General features: G+C 35.9%; 1 protein-coding gene across 2 annotated transcripts in view; it reads right to left on the reverse strand.

The window, feature by feature from the left end:
- Nucleotides 1–498: 498 nt before the first annotated feature.
- The window catches only part of CEP85L (centrosomal protein 85L), a 161,491-nt gene continuing 138,119 nt past the window's right edge, over nucleotides 499–23,870 (reverse strand). For both annotated transcript variants that reach the window (XM_045798549.2, XM_087865421.1), the window contains 3 exons: nucleotides 12,473–12,580; nucleotides 10,272–10,503; nucleotides 499–5,300 (listed from right to left, as the gene is read on the reverse strand). In XM_045798549.2, coding sequence (XP_045654505.2) covers nucleotides 5,137–5,300; nucleotides 10,272–10,503; nucleotides 12,473–12,580 — 504 coding nt within the window. In that variant the 3' untranslated portion in view covers nucleotides 499–5,136. The remainder of the gene's footprint in view (nucleotides 5,301–10,271; nucleotides 10,504–12,472; nucleotides 12,581–23,870) is intronic.

The raw sequence follows: 23,870 nt of genomic DNA on the forward strand, positions 1-23,870 counted from the left end.
AGCTTTCAACCTCTGATTAAAAGGGGGAAAATAAAAAAGATTTAACTTGCCAGCCCAACCTTACGGCAATATGAAACACTGAAACAATGCTGCCTGTTGGAAAAGTAGAAAGAAAACTCTTGATTTAAACAGAGATTTTAAAAATTGAAAAGGGGGACACAGCACTATTAGCTAAAATAAATACAGGCACACCTTTGTATTTATGGAACCTGTTATCAGAAAATCTCAGAATCTCAGTGCCCTACATGGGAGGACCCTGAGAAAAAGCTTTTCAGAAACTGAAAAGAAATTGTAAGATAGACTAAAAGCAGAAATACCCATGTTCTAGTCAAAGATTCTCTTGTGTATTCAATTCATAGAAAGTTTTTACCTAAAAGTCAAGTCAGCATATTCTTATCATTGAGAGTTCAGTGGAGTCTGAAATTTCAAATACACTCTTATATTAACATATTAACATTCTTATATTAACATTAACATTAGCACTCCCGAAGACATATATCTTTTTATAAAAAATTTATTTCTCTGTAAATACAAATTCCAACATCACAAACAATAGTCCAGTGGAAAAATACTTAGCCATTAACATTGAAAACTTTTTTTAATTTAATAAATAGAACTTTGGCATTCAAAATTCTAGCTGTAAACCCTATTAAAAAACAAAAACAAAAAATAACCCCTTTACAAAAAAAGAGGCAAGAATGATAGATCAGAAGGCATAAGCCAACCAGTGGCTTCACATTCTTTTTACAATAACTGTATTTCAATTAAGTCATGACCACTCTGTATTTACACATGAGGTATTCTGGGTGGTTCAAAAACTGAACCTAGATTACAAAAACTACCAGTCATAGTGACTGATTATACACTCTGCTGTGCTTTTAACATAACCACCTAGCTAGCACCTTACTACTTCTTGTCATCACACCAATGTGATGCCAAATTTTATGTTTCTGTATTTAAATATTTATACATATATGTACACACATACACACACAAATAACTACATTCCGAAGGAGTTTCCTGCTCACTATACTGGGAAAGGCTGGGCTCCAAAGACATACATCCTCTCATGTTTCCTAAGGTATCCAACCTACTAATGAAAACCTGCTCCTTGCTTAAGAAAAAATCCTTAATCAAGTCTATTTACAGAAGAACAAGGTGCCATAATCATCAACATTCTTATTAACTCATGTAAAACAGAACGAATGCTTACTGCAGGCAAAAAGGCACAAAAGGTTCTCTCTGTACGCAGCTGCAATAGTGTTGTTAATGACTTATTGATCTGAAACCACATTAATATACTCAGTACTTCTTTTGAGTACGAAAAAAAACCCAAAAGCTTTCCCCTTTCATGATTAAATGTATAATATTATCATAGAGCAATATACCACCATGGCATCTTGGGGTAAAGTTGGAAATTATTATACTCTTTATACCAAATAGGAAATCATTTTTCTTGTTTTGTGAACACTGAAAATTGTTAAAAATGGAAACAAAATGAATTAACTTTGGCTGTGAGAGCTATAGCTACTGGCAGTTCAAATGATAGAGTCTGAGTGTGCATGGTTATGAGAATTGCTTATTACTGTAATTACATATCTTCAATCATAGAAATCTGCATAAGAGAATGCCAATAATCTAAACTAAAGGTGTGCCTGAGCTGAATTATGGTATGTAAAAATACAGTCCCAAATTCTCGGCTACTAAGTTATTCAATTAACTATTACTGATATCGAAAGAACATTTTCTCAATAAAGTGGTCTTTTAAAAATATTCTCTAAGAGATTTCTAGTAATGTCTTGAACTATGACGAAATTAATTTATAAGCTCATTACTGAGTCAGAAATGTACAATATCCATTTTAGCAACACTTTGCAGCCCTTGAGATTGTCTTTAACAAGCTACTGAAAGAAATCTAATTCAGTTAAGTAAACTGTCATGACCAAAATAAATTTCACGAAAAAATAATGTTGTTAATATTAAATACTGAATCCCATTTCAAATGTAAAAAGGGAACACACTTATTTAAAAAGAAATCCAGGCATGATTTACCTAGTCACTACTTAAGCTTTTAAAATTAGAGGTCACTGAATATTTACTAACAGTTTAACTAAAGTCATCCTTGAGACATCAAATGAAAAGACAAACTATTCATTGTACCTCTGATTCAGTTATTTTTATCTGCACAGGTAACTGGGTCTTTAACTGAGATACTGTTACTTTATCCCTGCTTTAGTGTGACTGAGGCAGAATAAGCTCACCTTCAAAATCCAGACGACCAATAATAAAGGTTAATACTACATGAGACACTTCCTAAGAAGACAAGCATGGAATTCACAAAAGCATAATTAAAACGTTTTCACATCTAAGGAAATTATCAAATAGATTTAACTTCTAAATTTAGGTTAATTTTCATTTCAGACATGTATCAGTATAATAACTTCTGAGAACATCCTAGTTCAAACTAGGATAAGACACTATAGTGTTTCTATTTGCCCATCTTACTTGATGTAACAGTAAAATCTTTGTTTTCAATGAGATAGCAATATTATTACATTCTAACAGGAGAGGTTATCTTGGGAAAAGGGAATTTTCTGAAAAATAAAATCAAAATTAAATGCTGACAAATTAGAATACTACTATTTCATTTCCCCCAAAATATTCCCTCCAAGACTGTCTACTTATTATCTAGGTCCCTTCACAAACTCCAGACTACGTTTTGTAACTCAGGGTTATACTTAAACTATCAAATCTTATTTTCCTTTTTCATTTATGGGGAGGTAGACATTTTGGAAACTGAAATACACCAGTAGTAGTTTGTCAATTTTCTAAATTAAAACATTTTTACCTCAAGACATGTGAATTAAGTCAAATTCTATAAGTTTTAGAAAACTTTTTAAAAAATTGAATATTTTATCCTAAGCCAGAAGACAAAAATATATCTATAGTAAATTAAAGCAAATGACCAAAAGTTTGTTTAAAACAGCAATACCATAAAACCCCAAAACATATACTAAAAACCTAAAAGACATTAAGAACCTAGTGACCCAAATCAGTGATTATTTATGCACATTAGTACTATCATCTTAGGGTACCTTTATTTCCAAAACCGTGGAGGTTGAGGGGTAGGGGTTGGGGGTTTCTATGCAGAGATAATGTAATAATGTTGTGTGCTGCACTGTGGCTTATCTCTTTCAGATGCTATTATCTACTTAATATAAAGGCCCATTTTTACAGATATTTTTACAAGGCAGAATTCTTTGCATCAGATTTTTGGTATAAATTTACCACTCCCTGATTGTCTTCAAGCCACCCACATTAAAAAACAAATGAACACAACAGAATGCCACGTTCTTAGAAGTGACTTTTCCTTATTAGGATAGGTACTTGGAATGCAGAATCATTATAATGCACTGATTTCTTAGCGCCCAGATCCTAAGAAGTAAGAGTAGGGAGGACTCAGGCACTAAACAAAAGGGAAGTTTGATATCCTTACAATGTATTATAACTGACTGTTGTAACATAACCACAAAATAACTTACTGAGAGCTGCATATTAGCCAAATTCTGAACTGAATGTCTTCCTTGGTAGTTTCCTTGAAGTTTTTATCCCACATATGTTTTCACTGCTGAAAATATTTAAGAAAAATATTTTCTAGGAGCAGCCTTTATACCAGTATATAAGTTTGGAAAAAAAAAAAAAAAAACCCCAGACATGTGATCTCTTCTTACCCCAAACAGTATTATCCTGATGAATTTCAAACCCCTTATCCTTCTACCTCTTATTTAGTTTTGACCTACGTGAGACCTGGATGCATCAAGAAAACAAACCAGTTTGTAAAGAACAATGACTGCCATTAACTAAGTATATTCAAAAGAATGTAGTAAATGCTCTGAAGGCAATAAAATATACAGTCCTTCCAAAATTCCAACTGAAACAGGAAAATACTCATTTGGAAGTTTAAATAATTGTATGTCTACATTAAAAATCAGTTGCATTTCATAATGATATCCTGTACTCCATAAAAACTAACATGGTCAAGTTTGTATTATATGAAAAACCCTGTTTTTAATGTACTTTACCTAACAAATGTAATTGAAATATCACCTGGTTTCGATTTTGTTTTATGTTTGTGATAATTCAGATATAAAGAATACAGACTGGCTTTCTCTTAAACTTTAAAACATACAAAACTGTTAAAATGTAAACGTCTGAGAATTGGATAAATAAACTATTGTTCCAGAGTGACTCTGTTAATCCTTCTTTTACAACAGTGGCCTTAGAAGGTTAGCATTAATTCTTTATGGCTTTGTTTACATTGATACATGTAAGTGAAAAACTGTAAATAGTAAGGGACATGTTAAAATTAGTTCAAATTATGTTAAGTTGCCTTGTGATATATAAATTGCAATGCTAATGAAAAAGATTATCACATCAAAATTTCATACTTCTAAGGCAACCCACAATCACTCTGGAAAAATAGCTGACCTATCTACAGTACTAAAATCAACCCAACCCCACCACCTCATCATCTCGGCACAGTGGTTGTTCAAAAGACAAATGGTTTTGCCAGCTGTGCTACTATTAAAACACTCGCCTGCTGTTGGAACTCTTGTTCAGCCAGCCCTTGAAAACCCCAAAGTACAACACAAGCTTCTACATGAAAGAAAAAGAAATACAAGAATAAACAGTGTGTGTCTTTCTTAGAAGCTTTGCTTTGACCCTAGAAATCCTTATACTTCTGTGAATAAACACAAATGCGCGTGCACACACACACACACACACACACAACTACAGATAAAAAGAAATCCTACCCCTTTATCTGAAGAGCACTCTTCACAGCTTGGTCCTACCATCAGTAGTTTGAGAAGACAGATTTTTTTTTTTTCTTGTACACTTCATCACATTTTTCAAATAGTAATTTGGTTTTTTGGCCTGATTAGATAAGCCCCTTTAAAACCTCATCAAATCCCCTTTCTCCCCCAGTAAAACAAATCCACAGAAAAAAAAAAAAATCCTATGTGTAAGTGCTATGTCACTTGCGACTTTCCATTATGGCTCCTAAAAAGAAATATGAAGAACTGTAACACAGCAGCATTTAACAATGGGTCATTATTGCTGTGGGACCAATAGTGATCACTGGGTAATGCAGTTGTCTCCCATGTCCTGAGCATAGCGGTCTGATATTGTAGTCCTTAATTCATCGATGTCCCTCCGTAACTGGCATACATCTGACAATTTTTTAGTGAGTGTTTCTGGGTTACAGTCATTCTCAGTCTCTTCAGCTGAACAGTTCATTGCTGTGGAAATAAAATACGGACAATGTCTCACACTTTTTTAACAAAGGCATTTTAGGATTTTTAACTTAATTATCATTAGAAATATAATGCTATATGCTGAATATCAGTCAGGTTCAGGTTTAAATGATATATCATTCGGTATTAAATAGATCTTACTTGCTCCTTTTAAATTTTTGTTAATTAAACTGTGTTAAATCCATACAGTAGTATACACATTTTCAACTGTTTAAAGGATGACAACATTTCAAAAGTAGGAAAAAGCATGCTCTAATAAGCTCTCTTCAAGCTCAACTACAGCACTCATTCTGACTTGACAAAAATCTGAAAATCACTTCTGTATTAAGGAGTGATAGCTTAAATTTTTATAGATTGCAAAATGGTTTTACTGGCATGAAAGCATAAATTTCCAAAACATATGGTAAGTGTGCGGGTGTGTATGTATATATATAGGTATACATATATCTATATCTATGCATATATATATAAATACACACACACATATATGTGTATATATATGGAATGCTACAACCCCATGCAGTTGACCTGGGCTGATGGCTAGCTGCCCAATGGCTGAATGACTGAGGGTGAGGCCCTGAGACAGCTGGCTTTTAATTACATACGTCACTTCCTCTCTTTGTCAGCACACTCAATGTAAAAAGCAGATGGAGCTAGTAATTGTAAAATAAATCCTTCCTTATACTTGAACATTGGTGGCTTATTGGAGGTGTAAGAGTCAGATTATTTGTTATTTTAACAAACACTAACTGAACACTTGCCATGATCCAGGCACTATGCTAGATGCTAAGGCCAGCAAAATAATGGATGTGGTGGTTTATTCTTAATGATTTACATATACTTTATAAACAAATAAGCACAGTCAGGTATTGTAGGTGTCCTGCCATACACAGCTACAGTGGCACAAGGAAGAGAACAACAGCCTAACTGGAGAGGGCACAGGTTCACCGGCTGGGCCGAGGATGCAGGATGAACAAAGGTACAAAAGCAGAAAACCAAAGAATCTGAGAAATGTCAAGAAAATAAGTAACCAGCTCTAAAACGGCAGAGCACAAATTATGAAAGGCAAGGGTCAAGAAATATGGCTAAAGAGGCAGGTGGGAACTATCTATCTCTACTTTAGGGGACTGTAACTATCAGGAAATCAGAATCACCATTAAGTTAGATCACTCTGGCAGCAATGTGAAAAAATGGATTAGCAGGGGAAAGTGGGCAAGACAACTGACAGAGAGACCAGTCCAGATGAAGGACTTTGAAAGCCTGATTTAAGGCAACAGTGCAATGGAGATGTAATGGAAGGAATGAATGCTAGGAAGGGACTGGTAGAAATGACAGAGCTCAACTATCATAAGCTGTATAGGGGTTAAGGACTAGGCAAAGGACATACCCAGATGAAGGAAAAGAGTAGGATGGAGAAAAATCTGGATTAGGGTGACAGGTGAATGGTGGTGGTACTCACTGAGAGGAGGAGCAGGTTCAGGGAGGAAAGAAAGGTAGGTTCTCTTTTGGATATAGTTGGGTCTATGATGCCTATAGAATAACTGGTTCTAATACAAGGTAAGTATAATCAAGAGCCCAGAAGGGACATTCTAGGCAGGGTAAGAGATAAAAGTCTGTGTGGGTCAAAGAGACAGCGCTACCAGAAAACAAAGGACATGGGTAAGATTACTGAGAGAAAATATATAAAAAGAGAAACAAAGGCATCCAAATTGTTGAGGAATAAGTAAAACTTTCACTGTTTGTAGATGACACTATTTGCAAAAAACCCTGAAGACTACCAAAGAACTGATAAATGAATTCGGTAAAGTTGCAGGACACAAAATTATAGAAGTATAAAGAAACCTGTTGCATTTCTATACACTAATAGTGAAGTAGCAGAAAAAGAAATTAAGAAAACAATCCCATTTACAATTGCACCAAAAAAGCATACAATACCTAGGAATATACTTAACCAAGGGGGTGAAAGACCTGTATGTCCTAAACTATAAAACATGGATGAAAGAAACTGAAGACGACATCAACAAATGGAAAGATATACCGAGCTCATGGATTGGAAGAACTAATATTGTTAAAATATCCATATTACCAAAAGTAATCTACAGATATAATGTAATCTCTATCAAAACACCAACACTTTTCACAAATGTTGTGAAACAATGCTAAAATTTGTATGGAACCACAAAAGACCCCAAACAGCCAAAGCAATCTTGAGAAAGAAGAACGAAGGTAGAGGTATCACAATCCCAGATTTCAAGATAGATAGATTATAAAGCTGTAGTAATCAAAACAGCATAGTACTGGTACAAAAACAGACACATAGATCAACAGAACAGAATACAGAGTCCAGAAATAAATTTATGCTTATATGGCCAATTAATCTCTGACAATGGAAGCAAAAATATACAATGGGGAGAAGACAATCTCTTCAACAAATGGTATTGGGAAAATTGGACAGCTATGTGGAGAAGAAAGAAACTGTGGACTGCTTTCTTAGACCATACACAAAAATAAACTCAAAATGGATTAAAGACCTAAACATGAGACCAGAAACCACAAAACTCCTGGAAGAAAACATAGGCAGTAATTTCTATGACAGCCATAAAAACATTTTTCTAGAGAGGTCTTCTCAGGCGAAGGAAACAAAAGCAAAATCAAACTATTGGGATTATGCCAAAATGAAAAGCTTTTGCACAGCAAAACAAAAACCATCAACAAAACAAAAAGACAATCTACGGGATGGGACAAGATATTTGCAAATGATATACTGGATAAAGGGTTAATATTCAAAATATGTAAAGAACTTATATAACGTAATACCAAAAATCCCACAAATGATCCAGTTTAAAAAAAGAAACAAAAAAAAAAATCAGCAACAAAAGATTTCTGGGAGACACTAATAATTTAAATGGCAGAGAATTCCAGAGAAGACTAAGACTGAGCAGTCATAAAGGCAGAAGCAGAACCTAGAGAACAAAGCCATGGAAACCGTGGCAGCAGAGCATTTTAAAAAAAGAAGGGTGGGGTGAACAGTGTCAATGGACAATGGATGGAGTGAGGAGATAAGGAGTCAAAATAATCCACTGGTTTTTGACAAATTAGCTAGAACTGGTCAAATTTTCACAGTACCAAGATATAAGGTAAGGATTATGGGGTTAAACTTTAAAAAGACTGAAAGGGGCATACACTGGGAGGTGAATGTGACAAAGTTCTTGAATCTCCCTTTTACTCACATTTGGATAACTCTCTTAATCTAATTACTGGAAAAGCTGACAAATACTATACAGGAGAATACAAATGTAGGTTACCAAATAACTGAAGGGGTGGCTACCTCTAAAATGGTGAAGAGAATCAGTCTTTTCTGTGTGAGTTTTTGCTTCTTGTTCTAAGAGATCACTGCTAACTAGACCGCCCCGTGCTGACCTGGCAAACCTCTCCTCCTCCTCTAAGATTCAAGCCAAACACCAGAGCCTTCATAGCTCTTCCCATTTAGTTAGTTTTCCCCTTGGGCCCCCATTGTCCTCCGTCCACATCTCAATTATAGTACTTATCACAATGCTCTAGTAATTTAATTTGTGTGTGGGCCAAGGGCTGTGTTCAACTGCATTGTCTGTACCCTAGTATTTGGACTATATAAAGCATTTAATAATTACTAAGTCAATACACTTATACTTTTAAGTGTTTTTTTACATACCCACACTTATGTATATACACATCTATGAAATGAAAGGGAAAATTCTGCTGACATCTCTGAGCACAGTTATGTTTCATTTAACAAGGGATATACTTTGATGGGAAGTATTATTTGGTTTGTCAAAATAACTATCATGGCGCCAGATGGTAGAATCTTTTTGATGAATCTGTAAATAAAACTAGTCTCCATTCTAGTCTCATATTAACCATATTATACATAGTATAATACAACATAGTAAGTGTATTAACCTTATGGTCTTACTCCAATCCTTTCTCCTTACTTATGCCCATTTCTTCTGTATTAAAAAGAGACCAACATGTCAGTATTATAGTAATTTAGAACCACATGCAGAGATGCGTGTTTCTGCAAAAGCAGCACAGAAGGGAAACTAGGATATTCCTGTGGCAGCTCTCACAACTATGTGTGGAAGAACATGGAACTGAGGAACAGTGGGTGGATGTCATATTGGAAGGGACAAGACCAGAGTGCATATGCTTGACAAGGGCACAGATCTATAGGCCATGAAAATTAGCTCTTGGGACAGCACGGGCGTGTGTGTGTGTGTGTGTGTGTGTGTGTGTGTGTGTGTGTGTGTATTTCAAAGATTTTATTTATTCACTGAAGAGAGAGAGAGAGCACACACAAGCAGGGGAGAGGCAGAACGAGAGGGAGAAGCAGACTCCCCCACTGAGCTGGGAGCTCATCCCAGGAAGGGATCATGACTTGAGCCGAAGGCAGACGCCTAACCATCTGAGCCACCCAGTCGCCACCCCAGCACTGGTACTTCTATTAAGCAACTGCCACACACATACACTGCATAGGGAAAGCAAAGGAGCATCTTCTCTCAAATAGTCTACCAGCAGACAGATGGCTGGATCATTAACTTATACAATTACCCACATAAGAGCCGATAGAATCATTACTTTTAGAAGAGTAATCAGGAATATCCCACCTAACTCCCACTCCAGTCACATATTAACAGATTCAGCATAGCTTATCCCACAGGTAGATCTGCAGGCATTCTGCCAAGTAACAGTCCATATCAACTATGACCCTGCTCACTTCTCTAAGTATAATGAGGAAAGTTCTAGCAATGAAGTAATAACAGGTATTCACAGACCGACAGATTTACTCAGAGATTTATAAATCTAAGTAAGAAAGGAGATAAAAACAAATACGGAAAAGGCAGTAAGAAGTTCCTGACTCATGAAGACAGGTTTCTAATTGCTAAGCAATACAGTAAGGACAAGGCATCAGTGACTTACATCTGATTCCCAGTAATAATGAAAGATTAGGCTCCTTGCCCTGAGCACGCTGATTGAGAATACTACACAATGCCTTCAAGTCAAACAAACAATAGGACATTTCCTTGAACAGCTGATCAATCACACTCAAATCAGATAGTGGCCATTTGGTAAGAACTGTCTGCTGCCTGGATTGGTCTGCTTCCTGGTCCTGATCCAATAAAGAGCACGTCTCTTCTGTTTGCCTTTGGTTCTGCAATGGATAAAGAAAACACAAATCAGGTTGTTGGAACAGAGAAAAGGTACTCAAAGCCATGCAGTTGTCTGAACATTTCCCCCATTTATAAACAAAATGGTGGAGTCATATTACATACACATTAACCAAATTTGACTGCATACTCACAGTAGGAAAAAAAAAGAAAAGAGAAGGAATTTAAAAGAGTGGAAACGAAATGATTCAATGATTCCTCTGTGCCATCTCATGCTCTATGGTAAATCTGAAAGAGGCGACAAATCCAGACTCACTTTCTAGGAGTATCTCATGCCACATAATGTCACATAATAAGTATCTTGGTTGTATATGTATTCTTCTATAATAAAATTTATTCCAAGAACAAAAAGAACTATGAAGAAATTTTAAACCTCATCCTACAGTTTTACTGTTAGTAGCAATAATGATTTAGTTACTTAGAAACTATCTGTTGCATATTGAGAAAAAAGTATACATGTTATGCTAACGTTGACAGGAACCAAAATTTTCAGGATAAGAGAAAAAGAAATATAAATATAAAATCAAAGAAAGAAAAAAAAACCTAAAAATTTTCAATTGTGAAATTTGAATTGGAAATATCAATATGAACTCATAATTTATTACTCAGAAAAAGCTACCTTCACTTCATCCCCAAAACTGTCACCATCTACTTCTCATTCTGAAAATTGCTAGAGGCAATTTAATTAGCTTTCCAGTTGGAACTGTATTTCAAAATAACCAAACAGCCTGCATTGATGAGGAAAAGATTTTTTTAATAGATGAAGTAATTAGGCCAGCTAATAAATATAAAAATAATTAGAAAAAAATGATTCTTTTAATCATGTAATGATTCAGACAATGATCATCAGTGAATACTAAAACCATCAAGGGAAAAGGTACTATTGATAAACTGCATAGTCACAGTTACTAAGTGTCCCTCCACAGATTACCTGCTATCTGCAGAGGCCATAATGTGACAATGGAAAGAATTAGTCTGTTACCATTTTAACCCAGTGAGATCAGTATTTCTATCACTTACAGTGGGATAACCAAACATAAATAACTTGATGACGTGAACAACACCTACAAAGTCTTCATGCCAAAAAATGTTTGCCTTGACTTAATGATATCTTTAGCTCTTACTTCTAGGTTATAAGAGATAGAGGGGGTAGAGAACAAGATAAATGACACCTTAAGAAAGCAATCAGACAAATCTAGAAGGCCTGACAATCTCTAAGTCTGTAAGATAACAGGCCCAGGTTTGTCAACAAGTCACTAAAATGGAAAAAGTGAGAAACTACAAGACAAAACGAAATGCAACTCATGGTCTTTGACTGAATGATGGTTTCAACTGTCATTATAAAAAGCATCTGGGAAAGAAGTGGGGAAATTTTGGTATAGACTAGGTATTATCAAATATCAAGGAATATTATTATTGGGTTTGACAATGGTGGTACAGTTATATGGAAAATGTCCCTAATTTTTGGAGATGCATTCTGGGTATTCAGAGGTAAAATGTCATGATGAGAGTTAAAAAACTAACATAAGTATTTTTCTGTATAACATATCCTGAAATGCAAGCCAAGTGTGTCATCTTGTACTTAAATGAAGAAAGTGTGATCTGTTCTAATGATGGAATGTCAACATTGCATCATCCTTAAGGATTTTCAAAGGTAATTTTACTTATATTCAATTTATGTTTTACTGAATTACTTTGGGACCTAATCTCTATATAATATTTGACAGTGTTGCAGTTAAGTCTGTGAAATTACATTCTGAGATGTAAGAAAAATAAAAATTTGCCTTTTGATTATAATTTTATAAGAAACCTAATGGATTTAATTAACTGGCACACCAAAATCATGCCTTCAACTAAAAAATGTTCTATGAATATGTACAAAATCAGTATCTGCTTTAACTTAAATAAGTACTGAATCATTCTTTGCAAGCAATTTGAATATTTTCTACTCACATCAAGCAACGTTTTTGTTAATCTCTGTAGGTTTCTTTCTTTCTTTTCCAGCTCTTCCATCATCTTTTGAGTGGTTGATTTTTCTTTAGAAAGTTTCCCTTGCATAGACTAGAATAAAGAGAATTGGAAAGCAAAACATGTTGTTAATGCTAAAAGCAAAATGCAGTTAGAGAGGTAACCACGAATATGGGCTCTGAACACTTTGGATCTGTCCTCCCTACCCCTTGGAAGATGAAGCCTGCACTTCTAAATCAATCCATATTGCTCTAGAGCGGATATCGGCAAAGGGAAAAACAAGTACCACCTTTACCAAGCAAGTTTTCAATCTGTGTAAAACATGTTAAACCTAAGCAGCTGCTGTTTAATGTTGTGTTACAAACAGTTATTTTATTTTTTTGTTTATGCATTCAGAGTGTATTAACAAATCTACACTTCTCCCCCTTTTTTCGTATGGTTAATAGGACAAAACATAATAAGATCATAAGACCATCCCCATTTTCTATCATTTGAAACACAGCTAAACACACTTCTCTCAGTGTATGGTATTTTAAACAGTAGTTATGATGTTGAATTCAGGCCGAAGTTTTATTATGAAACTTTAATAAATGCATCTCTTAATTCTATTATAAAATTACAAATTATCTGGAACAAGATACTACTGTAAGAAAAACCTGAGTGCATCAAAGCAGTATAAGGATATCTTAAGAGTACTTGGGTCATTTCAGCTCTTAAGCGTGGTTTTCAGCTACTCACCAAAGAAAAACTTGTCATAAACTCTGTAGAGTTATCAGTGATTTCTAGGTGTTTCGATCAACATTTTTTCCTTTGGTGAAATCACAAGATCAATAAACATATAACAAGAAACTTCTTTTGTTTCCCTCTCAGGACTGTATTTATTTAGTCTCAATTCTGAAACTACAGAATGCTGACTATCTAAATAGCACACAAGCCACTGGAAGGCTCCCCCCTCCTATATCTCTCGCTAGAATAAAAGCTAGTTGTCACCATGGATTGAGATAAGACTATAAATACAAAGCAGTTTTCTCAGAAACAGATATTCAACCACGTCGCTCTTGCATTTGTTTGCTAAACTCTATAAAAAAACTTTAAATTTAATAACTCACAAGTTGGATACAAATGAATTAAGCTCTATAACAAGTACATATTTCCTTCCAGGATAAACTTTATATTCCACAAAAGTTAATCTCACAGCACAAAGTCACATGGACTTTCTGAGTATGTACATTTCTGGATTCTGAAATTCCTTTGTACCTGCATGTGAATGAATCAAAAACTTATTTGACTAAAGGATATATAGGGATTTATTTATCTAGTTGAAGATCTATGCATACTGGCACAACATGATCATTTGGAATCCAGAATTCATCCTAAATCTTCTTAACATTTGTGACTGTTTATCTTATCAGAACTGTGGAAGAAAGGCACCACAGATTAACTACTCTAAATCTAACATTTTAACAATGAAAATTGACCCTGAGAGGTATTTTCACAATGCGGTAATATAATTCTTTAGAAAATTCTAGTGTTTTATGTTTTTACCAATTAAGAGTCATAATGAATGTGACTAATAATTAGCTAGCAAATGTTCATATATAAGACTAAATTTAAATCAGTGAAGAAACAGGCAATTTTCTCCATCAGAATAAATCAGAAATGTTTGGCAGTAGTGCTGTTTGTCATAAGAAAAAACTTGGATTTGGATTTGGGAAATATATCAAGCTTAAGATGTTATGTTGGTTGGGTATAAGGGTATGTACCAAATAGTCCTTTGATAAGGGAAGGAGTTCACAGGTAAGCTTATCCTAAAAGTACCACATGCTGTACAATTTCTAGAATAATACGAGGGTATGCGTACCATAGTTTTTATGGCTGACACAACATTCCACCTAAAAGATTATTTCTTTATTCTAAAGTGCATGAAAAAGCCTATGTTTAGAGTTTAAGAAAAAAAGAGAAAGGAAAATTTCTACTAAGCTTAGAATGGGATTACTAAAATTAAAGACTTCACTTTTCAGATGTCTATCTCTTTAAATTTCCAGTTAATAATCATGTTTTTATAAAAAATTCTAACTTACTGACCTACAGATACTTATCACAATCATTCTTGAAGTTGAAAAATGGTTTTAAAAACATCTGTTGCTTTGATCTAAATATCTAGAAATTGCTGTCTTTTGTCCCATATACAAAAAAGCTCAAATGAAGGAAAGACAGATGTGCCTTAGCCAACAATTATATACTCCACAAACCCAATTTAAGAGAAAATATTTTGATTGAAAACTTATGTTATTTTTCTATATAAACTCATACAACTCCCATACATGCACATGCATGCATGCGTGCGCACAGTTTCATAAAAACATTCTTTCATGCAATTATTCATTCACCAAAAATTACAGCCAAGCACAGTAAGTGCACTGGATAATGTATCAGTGAAAAAAAGTCAAAACTGCTGGCCCTTTCATAACTTTTACTAGGAGGTAAAAGATCAAGGAAAATATAATAAATACGTAAGTTACACAGTATTACATATTAGAGAACAAATAGAGCATGGTAAAGGAGAAGGGGCTAAGATCTCAAATGGGGTAGAGTACAAGCTCGTGGAAAAAGGTGACATTTGAGCAATGGCTTGAAGGAGGTGAAAGATCACGTCTCATAAGATATCTACAGAGTGTTTCAGTCAGTGCAAAGGTTCTGAGGCAGATGGTGTCTTCTGTGTTTGAGAAAAAGCAAGAGAGCCAGGGTGGCAGAAAATAGAAAAAGATGAAGTCAGAGAAGGCAGGCGGTATAGAGAACAGATTGTGTAAGGCCTCATGAGCCAGTGTAAAAACTTCTGATTTTTACTTTGGAAAAAATGAGGAACCACTGAAAGGTTCTGAGAAGAGACATAATCTGGTTTTTGTTTTATAGGTCACTCAGGCTAATGAGAATAGACTATAGGCAAGCAACGATGGAAGCAGGCAGAAATCATCCATATAAAGAATAAAGATGGGATGGACCAGGGTAGAAACATAACAGAGGCCGGGAGAATGAGTCAGATGCCAGATATATTTTGAAGGTAGTAAGATTTGTTCACAAATGTGAGGCAGAAGAGAAGTCAAGGATAAGTCTAACATTCCTGGACTGAGCAAATGGAAGGACAGATTTGCCATTAATAAAGACGGAAACATGGAGGATAGAGCAGGTTTTACTATTTCTGTTTGGGGAGGGTAAGAAATTGAATTTGGACATATTATGTCTGATATTATCAAGTGGTGCTGTTGAGTAGACAGCTGGATATACAAGTTGTAAGGTCAGAGGAAAACGATGAGCCGGAAGAGTTAGGGAGGAGTGAGCACACATATTATATATAAAACCATGAGACTGGGTAAGATCGCTATGACAAGTACCAGTAAAGAATTCTAGGAAAGAAACAAACCCCTTTTTTGAAATATGATACAATTGTTTGAAAACATTTTACATGTCTTCAAAATAAATTTATAAAAATCACAAATGAAATTAAACTTATCCCTAAATTATAAGATAGAAGAGCTTCTAATAATAAGGTATTTTCTCCAATTTTTATATAGTAGATTACTAACCTACCTATATCTTTATTATAATAGGATTTGTGCTACAGGTGTTAAATTTATTGTGTCTAGTTAAACAAATCAAACAAAAGAACAACTACATACAACTTAACTTTTTTTTATCTTTTTTTTTTTTTTAGATTTTACTTATTTATTTGACAGAGAGAGAGAGAGACAGCCAGTGAGAGAGGGAACACAAACAGGGGGAGTGGGAGAGGGAGAAGCAGGCTTCCTGCTGAGCAGGGAGCCCGATGCGGGCTCAATCCCAGAACGCTGGGATCATGACCTGAGCCAAAGGCAGACATTTAACGACTGAGCCACCCAGGCGCCCCTACACAAAACTTTAAAAAGAAAATTCTTTTGAAATTTTTTTCATTAAAATTTAATTGTGCATATTTCAATGATCTAGAAAACAAGGTATAAGTCAATCACTTTGAATTTATTACTGAGAACAGTTAAAAGGTTTCATACTGTTATGATCCTATTAATATAAATACACTTCTTGAAATAATGTAACTATAATAAAAGGTAAGATAAAAGTGCTACTAGCATTAGAAATAGCAATAAAGAACATGCACACTTAACAGGTAAGGTAATAATGGCATCTAGAAAGTATTAGCAAGGGGAACACATTCTTCTTTTGCAGGGATGGGGGATGGATTCTTTGAATGATGTGTAGTGATACTGTCTCTCAACACCTTTTTAAAAAGTAGTTGAGGAAATTCATCTCCTACATGAGGCCACTCCTTCAAGAAGGGGCTGTTTATCTAATACATAGAAACAAACACAAAAGATTTTAAAAAATTAAAAACAGAGGAGTATATTCTAAAGAAAAAGATAAAATCTCAAAAAAAGACCTTAATGAAACAGAGATAAGGGAGTTCAAATTAGTGGTCATACTGATGCTCACGAGGGTCAGCAAAACAATGCATGAACCAAGTGAGAATTTCATTAAATAGAAACTGAAAGAAAATACCAAGTAGAAGTCATAGAGCTGAAGAGTATAATAACTGAACTGAAAAACATAATAGATGGGTTCTATAGCAGACTGGATGGAGCAGAAGAATGGTTCCAGAAATTCAAAGACAGGGCAGATCTCATTCAATCAGAGCAGCAAAAAGTAAAAGAATGAAGATGAATTAAAACTGAAAGAACAATACCAAGCAAATCAATATTCGCATTACAGCAGTCCCAGAAGGAGGAGAGTGAGAAAGGGGCAGAAAACTTATCTGAAGAAATAATTGCTGAAAATTTCCCTAACCTGGGGAAGGAAGCAGACATCAAGATCCAGGAAACCAAGAAGAGTTCCAAATACAACAACCCAGTGAGATCCAGTGGAGTATGTACTCAGCAATACAAAAGAAGGAAATCTTGCAACTTGCAACAATGTGGATGGACCCTGAGGGCATTATGCTAAATGAGACAGAGAAAGGCAAATACCATGTAATCTCTCTTACCTGTGAAATCAAAACAAACAAACAAAAACCCTCAGAAATAACAGAGAAAAGATTAGTGGTTGCCAGAGGTGGGTGGGTGGGTGGGTGGGTGGGAGGATGGATGGATGGGTGAAGGGGGGTCAAAAGGTAAAAATTTCCAGTTATAAAACAAGCACTGGAGATGTACTATCAGGCATGGTGTCTACAGTTAATTCTGTATTGTATATCTGAAAATTGCTGAAAGAGTAAATCTTAAAAGTTCTCATCACAAGAAGAAAAACTCTATGTGGTGATGGGTATAAACTAGACTCAGTGATCATTTCACAATATATAAAATATCAAATCATTAGATTGTACACTATAATATTATAGTCACTTGTAGATGAATAAAAAATAAGTTGACAGGTTTAAAAAATGTATACAGTTAATGATAACAGCATAAGATTTTGGAGTCAGAAGAACTAGGTTCTGGGTCTACAGCTTACATGCTGTGCAATCATGGGTATGTTATTCAACCTTTCAGGGTTCCAAATTCATCAGAAAGAATTTCCAACCTTGTAAGGTATTGTGAAAATTATGCAGTGTGTATGCAGACATTTGTGGTATCTGCTTATTCACAAATACCACGAGTCATAAGCAGTCATATTTGTAAGAATTCTGCACCTCCTGCACAGCTCACTGGATTGGGCTGAGTGAACACTTGACCAAACCTGAGGAACTGGTACCCAGACTCTATGGGTCTCTCTCTGCGTGACTGGAAATGAACTATAGAGCTTAGGGGTTGTAGGGCAGCTATATTCTGTCATGTGAGCTAAAATATAAAGGAAGCGAGTCTGCAGAGAAAAGAATGAAAGACACTGCAATGAGAGAAACAACAAAGCCTCCTGTTTCTTGAAGCCAGGTTTTATTCCTACTCATTGGTTCCACACTATCTCTGCATTCTTATAACACAATAGATTCTACTATTTTTGCTTAGGCTAAATTGAATTGGTTCTGTTGCTTATAGCCAAAAAGCCTAAATGACTTTTACCTGGTACAAAATATTTATGCAACAATCACTAATTCTTTTCTTCTTATACTAAATATTAAAAAGAACCCATTTTCTTTTTTTTTTTTTTTCTTGAAAGTGTAAATGTATTTTCCTTTATTGTGGAGGTGGGGTAGTGATTCTATTACATTTGTATGCTTCTTTTGTTTTTTTTCTTCTTATGCCCCTGAGTTTCTTAATCTATTTTTATTTTTATTTATTTTTTTATTTATAATGATTTTTTATTTTATTATGTTAGTCACCATACAGTACATCCCCGGTTTCCGATGTAAGGCTCGATGATTCATTAGTTGTGTATAACACCCAGTGCACCATGCAATACGTGCCCTCCTTACTACCCATCACTGGCCTATCCCATTCCCCCATCCCCCTCCCCTCTGAGGCCCTCAGTTTGTTTCTCATAGTCCATAGTCTCTCATGTTTCATTCCCCCTGATTACCCCCCCTTTCTTTATCCCTTTCTTCCCCTACTGATCATCCTAGTTCTTATAAAAAGAACCCATTTTCTTATATCAAATCACTGTGATGTACACTTTAAATATCTTAAAATTTTGTCAATTATACTTCAATAAAGCTAAAAAAATAGTAAGAGCCCATTCCAAATTCAGCACGGTGGGCAAAGGTTTTTGGTCTATTTTGTTCATTAGTTATCCCCCAAAAGGGTGACTGGCCCACGGTGGAAACTCCGTTAACGGTTATTGAATGAAAAAGTAACACCTAATTTGGTTTTTAAATAAAAGGCTATGTTCATTCATTCAAAAATAGTTACTGAGCCTCTTTTATACGCAAAGCACTGTGCTAAGTGAACTCGATAAGGATTGTTTAGAGAGCCTAGTGCACTGGTTACAAAACTCTTCAATAAATCTATCAGAAAACAAAACCAGGCATTTTATTTAATCTCAAGGAGCTAATGATACTACACATTGCAGAGTGTAATGTACTAAAAAATTTCACTTTGGAGATAAAATTTCCAAATTCTATTTCTAGGCAACTGAACACAAAGTGCTTTCTGCAAGACTAGCTTTCTGACAAGCTCCAGTTTAAGTATCCTTCATTCCACGAGAAGACACTTCAAACAAATCTTTCCCCTAAGACTTACACAAGGAAGAGATCAGACTAACACTTCTCTGGTGCATTTTTGCCTTTCTCTCGGGATTTTTCACTTTGAAGCAGCTAGGAGCAACGCCAAAAACCCAAACTCTGAGGTCAGACATGAATTAGAATCTGAGCTGAGACCTTAGGCACATCTTTTAAAATCCTGGCTACTTCATATATGAAAAGACATTCTTTCTTACTTTGTAAGCTTACTATTGAGGTTAGAAATAATCATCAGGAAGCACAGTTCTTGTAACAAGTAATATCATCATCACCAGCATCATCACTGATACCTCTGCGCTTAACAGGGGCTCCATTTCTCACTTTAGCCTAAGTGTGGAGAAATACTAAATCCCTTTTCTTCCTTTCTGCATATTAATAAAAAGGAGAATTTTCAAAATATTTGTAAAAACTAAAATTACAATATAAGGAATATGCAAACACCATGAAAATTGCTATTTTTTAGGTTTCTGTTTATAATAATCCAAGACCATGTACAGCTCAAATTCCTCTACATTAACTATCATCTTACTACCTGATACAACTTTAAAAACAATCTGCCTGAGAATTTGCTTCCAGCAAGACAGCATGAAGAGCCCTTCAGACCCACTCCTCCGTGAAAATTTTATTTATTCATTTTTTAAAGATTTTATGTATTTATTTAAGAGAGAGAGAACGTGGACAGGAGGACGAGGCAAAGGCAGAGGGAGAAGTAGACTCCCCGCTGAGCAGGGAGCCCGATGTGGGACTCGATCCCAGGATGCTGGGATCATGACCTGCGCCACCCGGATGGTCCCTCAATGAAAATTTCAGAAGAGCACATTTAAAGTTTCTGTAAATGGTCCTATGAGTAAACAGAAAATTAATAAACTTATATTCAAGAAAATCTACTAAAAGTAAGAACAGCAAAGTCTATGGTATTTGAAACAAAATCCAGTCCATCTTTACGCTCTCATAGCTCAGCAAGATGGAAATTCCACTCCAGACTAGGAGAGCCAATAACACAGGGTTCCCCCTCCCCCCAGCTCCCAGCTTTAAAGCTATCTTCCCAGGAAGGGCAGGACATCAGCATTTCTTATCCTGCCTCAGCTACCTGCACCTCAGGCTAAGTTCCAGACAAGTACAGCCAAAAGATGGGGACCCCGTTCTTTTTCCCAGGCCCCCACATGGGATGGAAGCTTTACCTCGGGTACAGCACCACAGAGAATACTGGGGACCTGATTGCCCTTGCCTTGGCATCAATGGCAGAGATTCTACACTGGGAGAAGCAAGCCAAGATCTAGAGATAAGGACCACTCTCTTTCCACTGAATGTTTACCTTCTATAGAGTCACTCAGAAGTCTGACATTGTTCCCACCTCATTGACCTGGCTCAAAGATTTTGCCCGGGGAGAAGCAAGTCACAGAAGAGAGAGCTCTAAATGTCTCTCTAAAGGACCTGAATTCATTTGCAACAGACTGTGAAGTTCAAGCCTTAGGGCACTCTCACAAGTTGTAGAGGTCTATCAAAATATCATCAACATTTTTCACAGAGCTGGAACAAACAATACTAAAATCTGTATAGAATCAGAAAAGACCCTGAATCACCAGGGGAATGTTGAAAAATAAAACCAAAGCTGGTGGCATCACAATTCTGGACTTGAAGCTCTATTACAAAGCTGTAATCACTAAGACAGTATGGTACTAGGAAAAAAAAAAAAACAGACATATAGATCAATGGAACAGAACAGAGTACCCAGAAATGGACCCTGAACTTTATGGTCAACTCTTCTTCGACAAAGCAGGGAAGAATATTTAATGGAAAAAAGACAGTCTCTTCAACAAATGTTGGGAAAATTGGATAGCCACATGCAGAAGAATGAACCTGGACCACTTTCTTACACCATACACAAAAATAAACTCAAAATGGATGAAAGTCCTACATGTGAGACAGAAATCCATCAAAATCCTAGAGAAGAACACAGGCAAGAACCTCTTTGACTTCAGCTGCAACAATGACTTGCTAGACACATCTCCAAAGACAAAGAAACAAAAGCAAAAATGAACTATTGGGACTTCATCAAGATAAAAAGCTTTCGCACAGCAAAGGAAATAGTCAACAAAACTAAAAGGCAACCTAAAGGCAGCCTATGGAATGGAAGAAGATATCTGCAAATGTCTTATCAGACAAAGGGCTACTATCCAAAATCTATAAAGAACTTATCAAACTCAACACTCAAAAAACCAAAGAATCCAGTCAAGAAATGGGCAGAAGACATGAACAGACATTTCTCCAAAGAAGACACACAGATGGCCAACAGACACATGGAAAAAATGCTTAACATCACTTGGCATCAGGGAAATACAAATCAAAACCACAACGAGATACCACCTCACACTAGTCAGAATGGCTAAAATTAACAACTCAGGAAGCAACAGATGTTGGTGAGGATGTGGAGAAAGGGGAACCCTCTTACACTGTTAGGAATGCAAGCTGGTGCAGCCACTCTGGAAAACAGTATGGAGGTTCCTCAAAAAGCTAAAAAAAGAGTTACCCTACGACCCAGCAATTGCACGACTAGGTATTTACCCAAAGGATACAAACATAGTGATTTGAAGGTGCACCTGCACCCCAATGTTTATAGCAGCAATGTCCAACAACAGCCAAACTACGGAAAAACCCCAGATGTCCATCGACAGATGAATGGATAAAGAAGATGTGGTGTATATATACAATGGAATACTACTACTCAGACATCAAAAAGAATGAAATCTTGCCATTTGTAATGACGTGGATGGAACTAGAGGGTATTATGCTAAGCAAAATAAGTCAGTCAGAGAAAGACAAATACCAAAGATTTCACTCATCTGTGGTATTTAAGAAACAAAACAGATGAACACAGGGGAAGACAAGGATAATAAAATAAGATGAAAACAGAGAGGGAGGCAAACCATAAGAGACTCTTAACTACAGGAAACAAACTGAAGGTTGCTGGAGGGGAGGTGGGTGGGGGGTAATTGCATGATGGGCATTAAGGAGGGCACTTGAGGGGCGCCTGGGTGGCTCAGTCGTTAAGCGTCTGCCTTCGGCTCAGGGCCTGATCCCAGTGTTCTGGGATCAAGCCCCACATCAGGTTCCTCCGCTAGGAGCCTGCTTCTTCCTCTCCCACTCCCCCTGCTTGTGTTCCCTCTCTCGCTGGCTGTCTCTGTCAAATGAATAAATAAAATCTTAAAAAAAAAAAAAAAAAAAAGGAGGGCACTTGAAGTAATGAGCACTGGGTGTTGTATGCAACTGATGAATCACTAAACTGTACCTCTGAAACCAATAATACAGTGTACGTTAAATTGAATCTAAATAAAAAATTAAAATAAATTTATACTTTATAAAAAACAACAACAACAAAAACAGTAGAAGTTGTGGCAAAAAGCAGTTGGGAAGAAACTGTTAGATTCATCGCTAGGTATAGGTTACATTACTGGCTGGCTAGATTCCTAGAGAGAAAAAGTGAAAGAGACACTTGGGAAAAGCACTCTTGGGAACAGAAAAAAACTTCAAACATTAACCTAAGGAGTTTCTCCTTCGGAGGAACCAGAACACATCTGTGAAGCAATTTATAGCACAGGGCATCACTGAAAGTAATGGAATAATCAGCTGGCAATTAATGGAGTTTTACTGGTGTGGTCAGAGAAAGAGTCACAAAAGATTACATTCATATGAGATGTCTAGAATAGGCAAATCTGTAGAGACAGGAAGTAGATGAGTGATCGCTTAGGGATGGGGAGAGAATAGGGTTCAAAGGAATGCTATAGCTAAGGGTAAGGGGCTTATCAAGTGATTAAAAGGTTCCAGAATTGACTATGGTCTTAGTTCCATATATCTGAGTATACTAAAAATTACTGAATTGTACACTTTAAATGGCTGAATTGCAGGGTATGTGAATTACATCTCAATAGAGGTGTTATTTAAAAATCAGCACAATGTAAAACAGCTTAAATGTGTCCAGAACACACACAGGTTTCTCAGAACTACCTCCTCCCCCTTTTTTTCTCTTAAATCTCAGTCCTCTCAGTCAATTCCCACTTTTGGTGAATGATACTTCCTAATGGCTCCAGAATGAGGATACTGCCAGGCTAAGCAAGAACTGCCTGCAGAACTTGTTAATAATGTATATTTCAAGCCTCATGCCAGAGATACTGAGCCACCGGGTTCACAATTGGGCCCAGAAACTTGTATTTTAAAAAGCACCCCAAATAT

Source organism: Ursus americanus, chromosome 11 (genome assembly GCF_024610735.1).
Source record: "Ursus americanus isolate L20-20 chromosome 11, mUrsAme1.1.p, whole genome shotgun sequence".
Classification (NCBI taxonomy): domain Eukaryota; kingdom Metazoa; phylum Chordata; class Mammalia; order Carnivora; family Ursidae; genus Ursus; species Ursus americanus.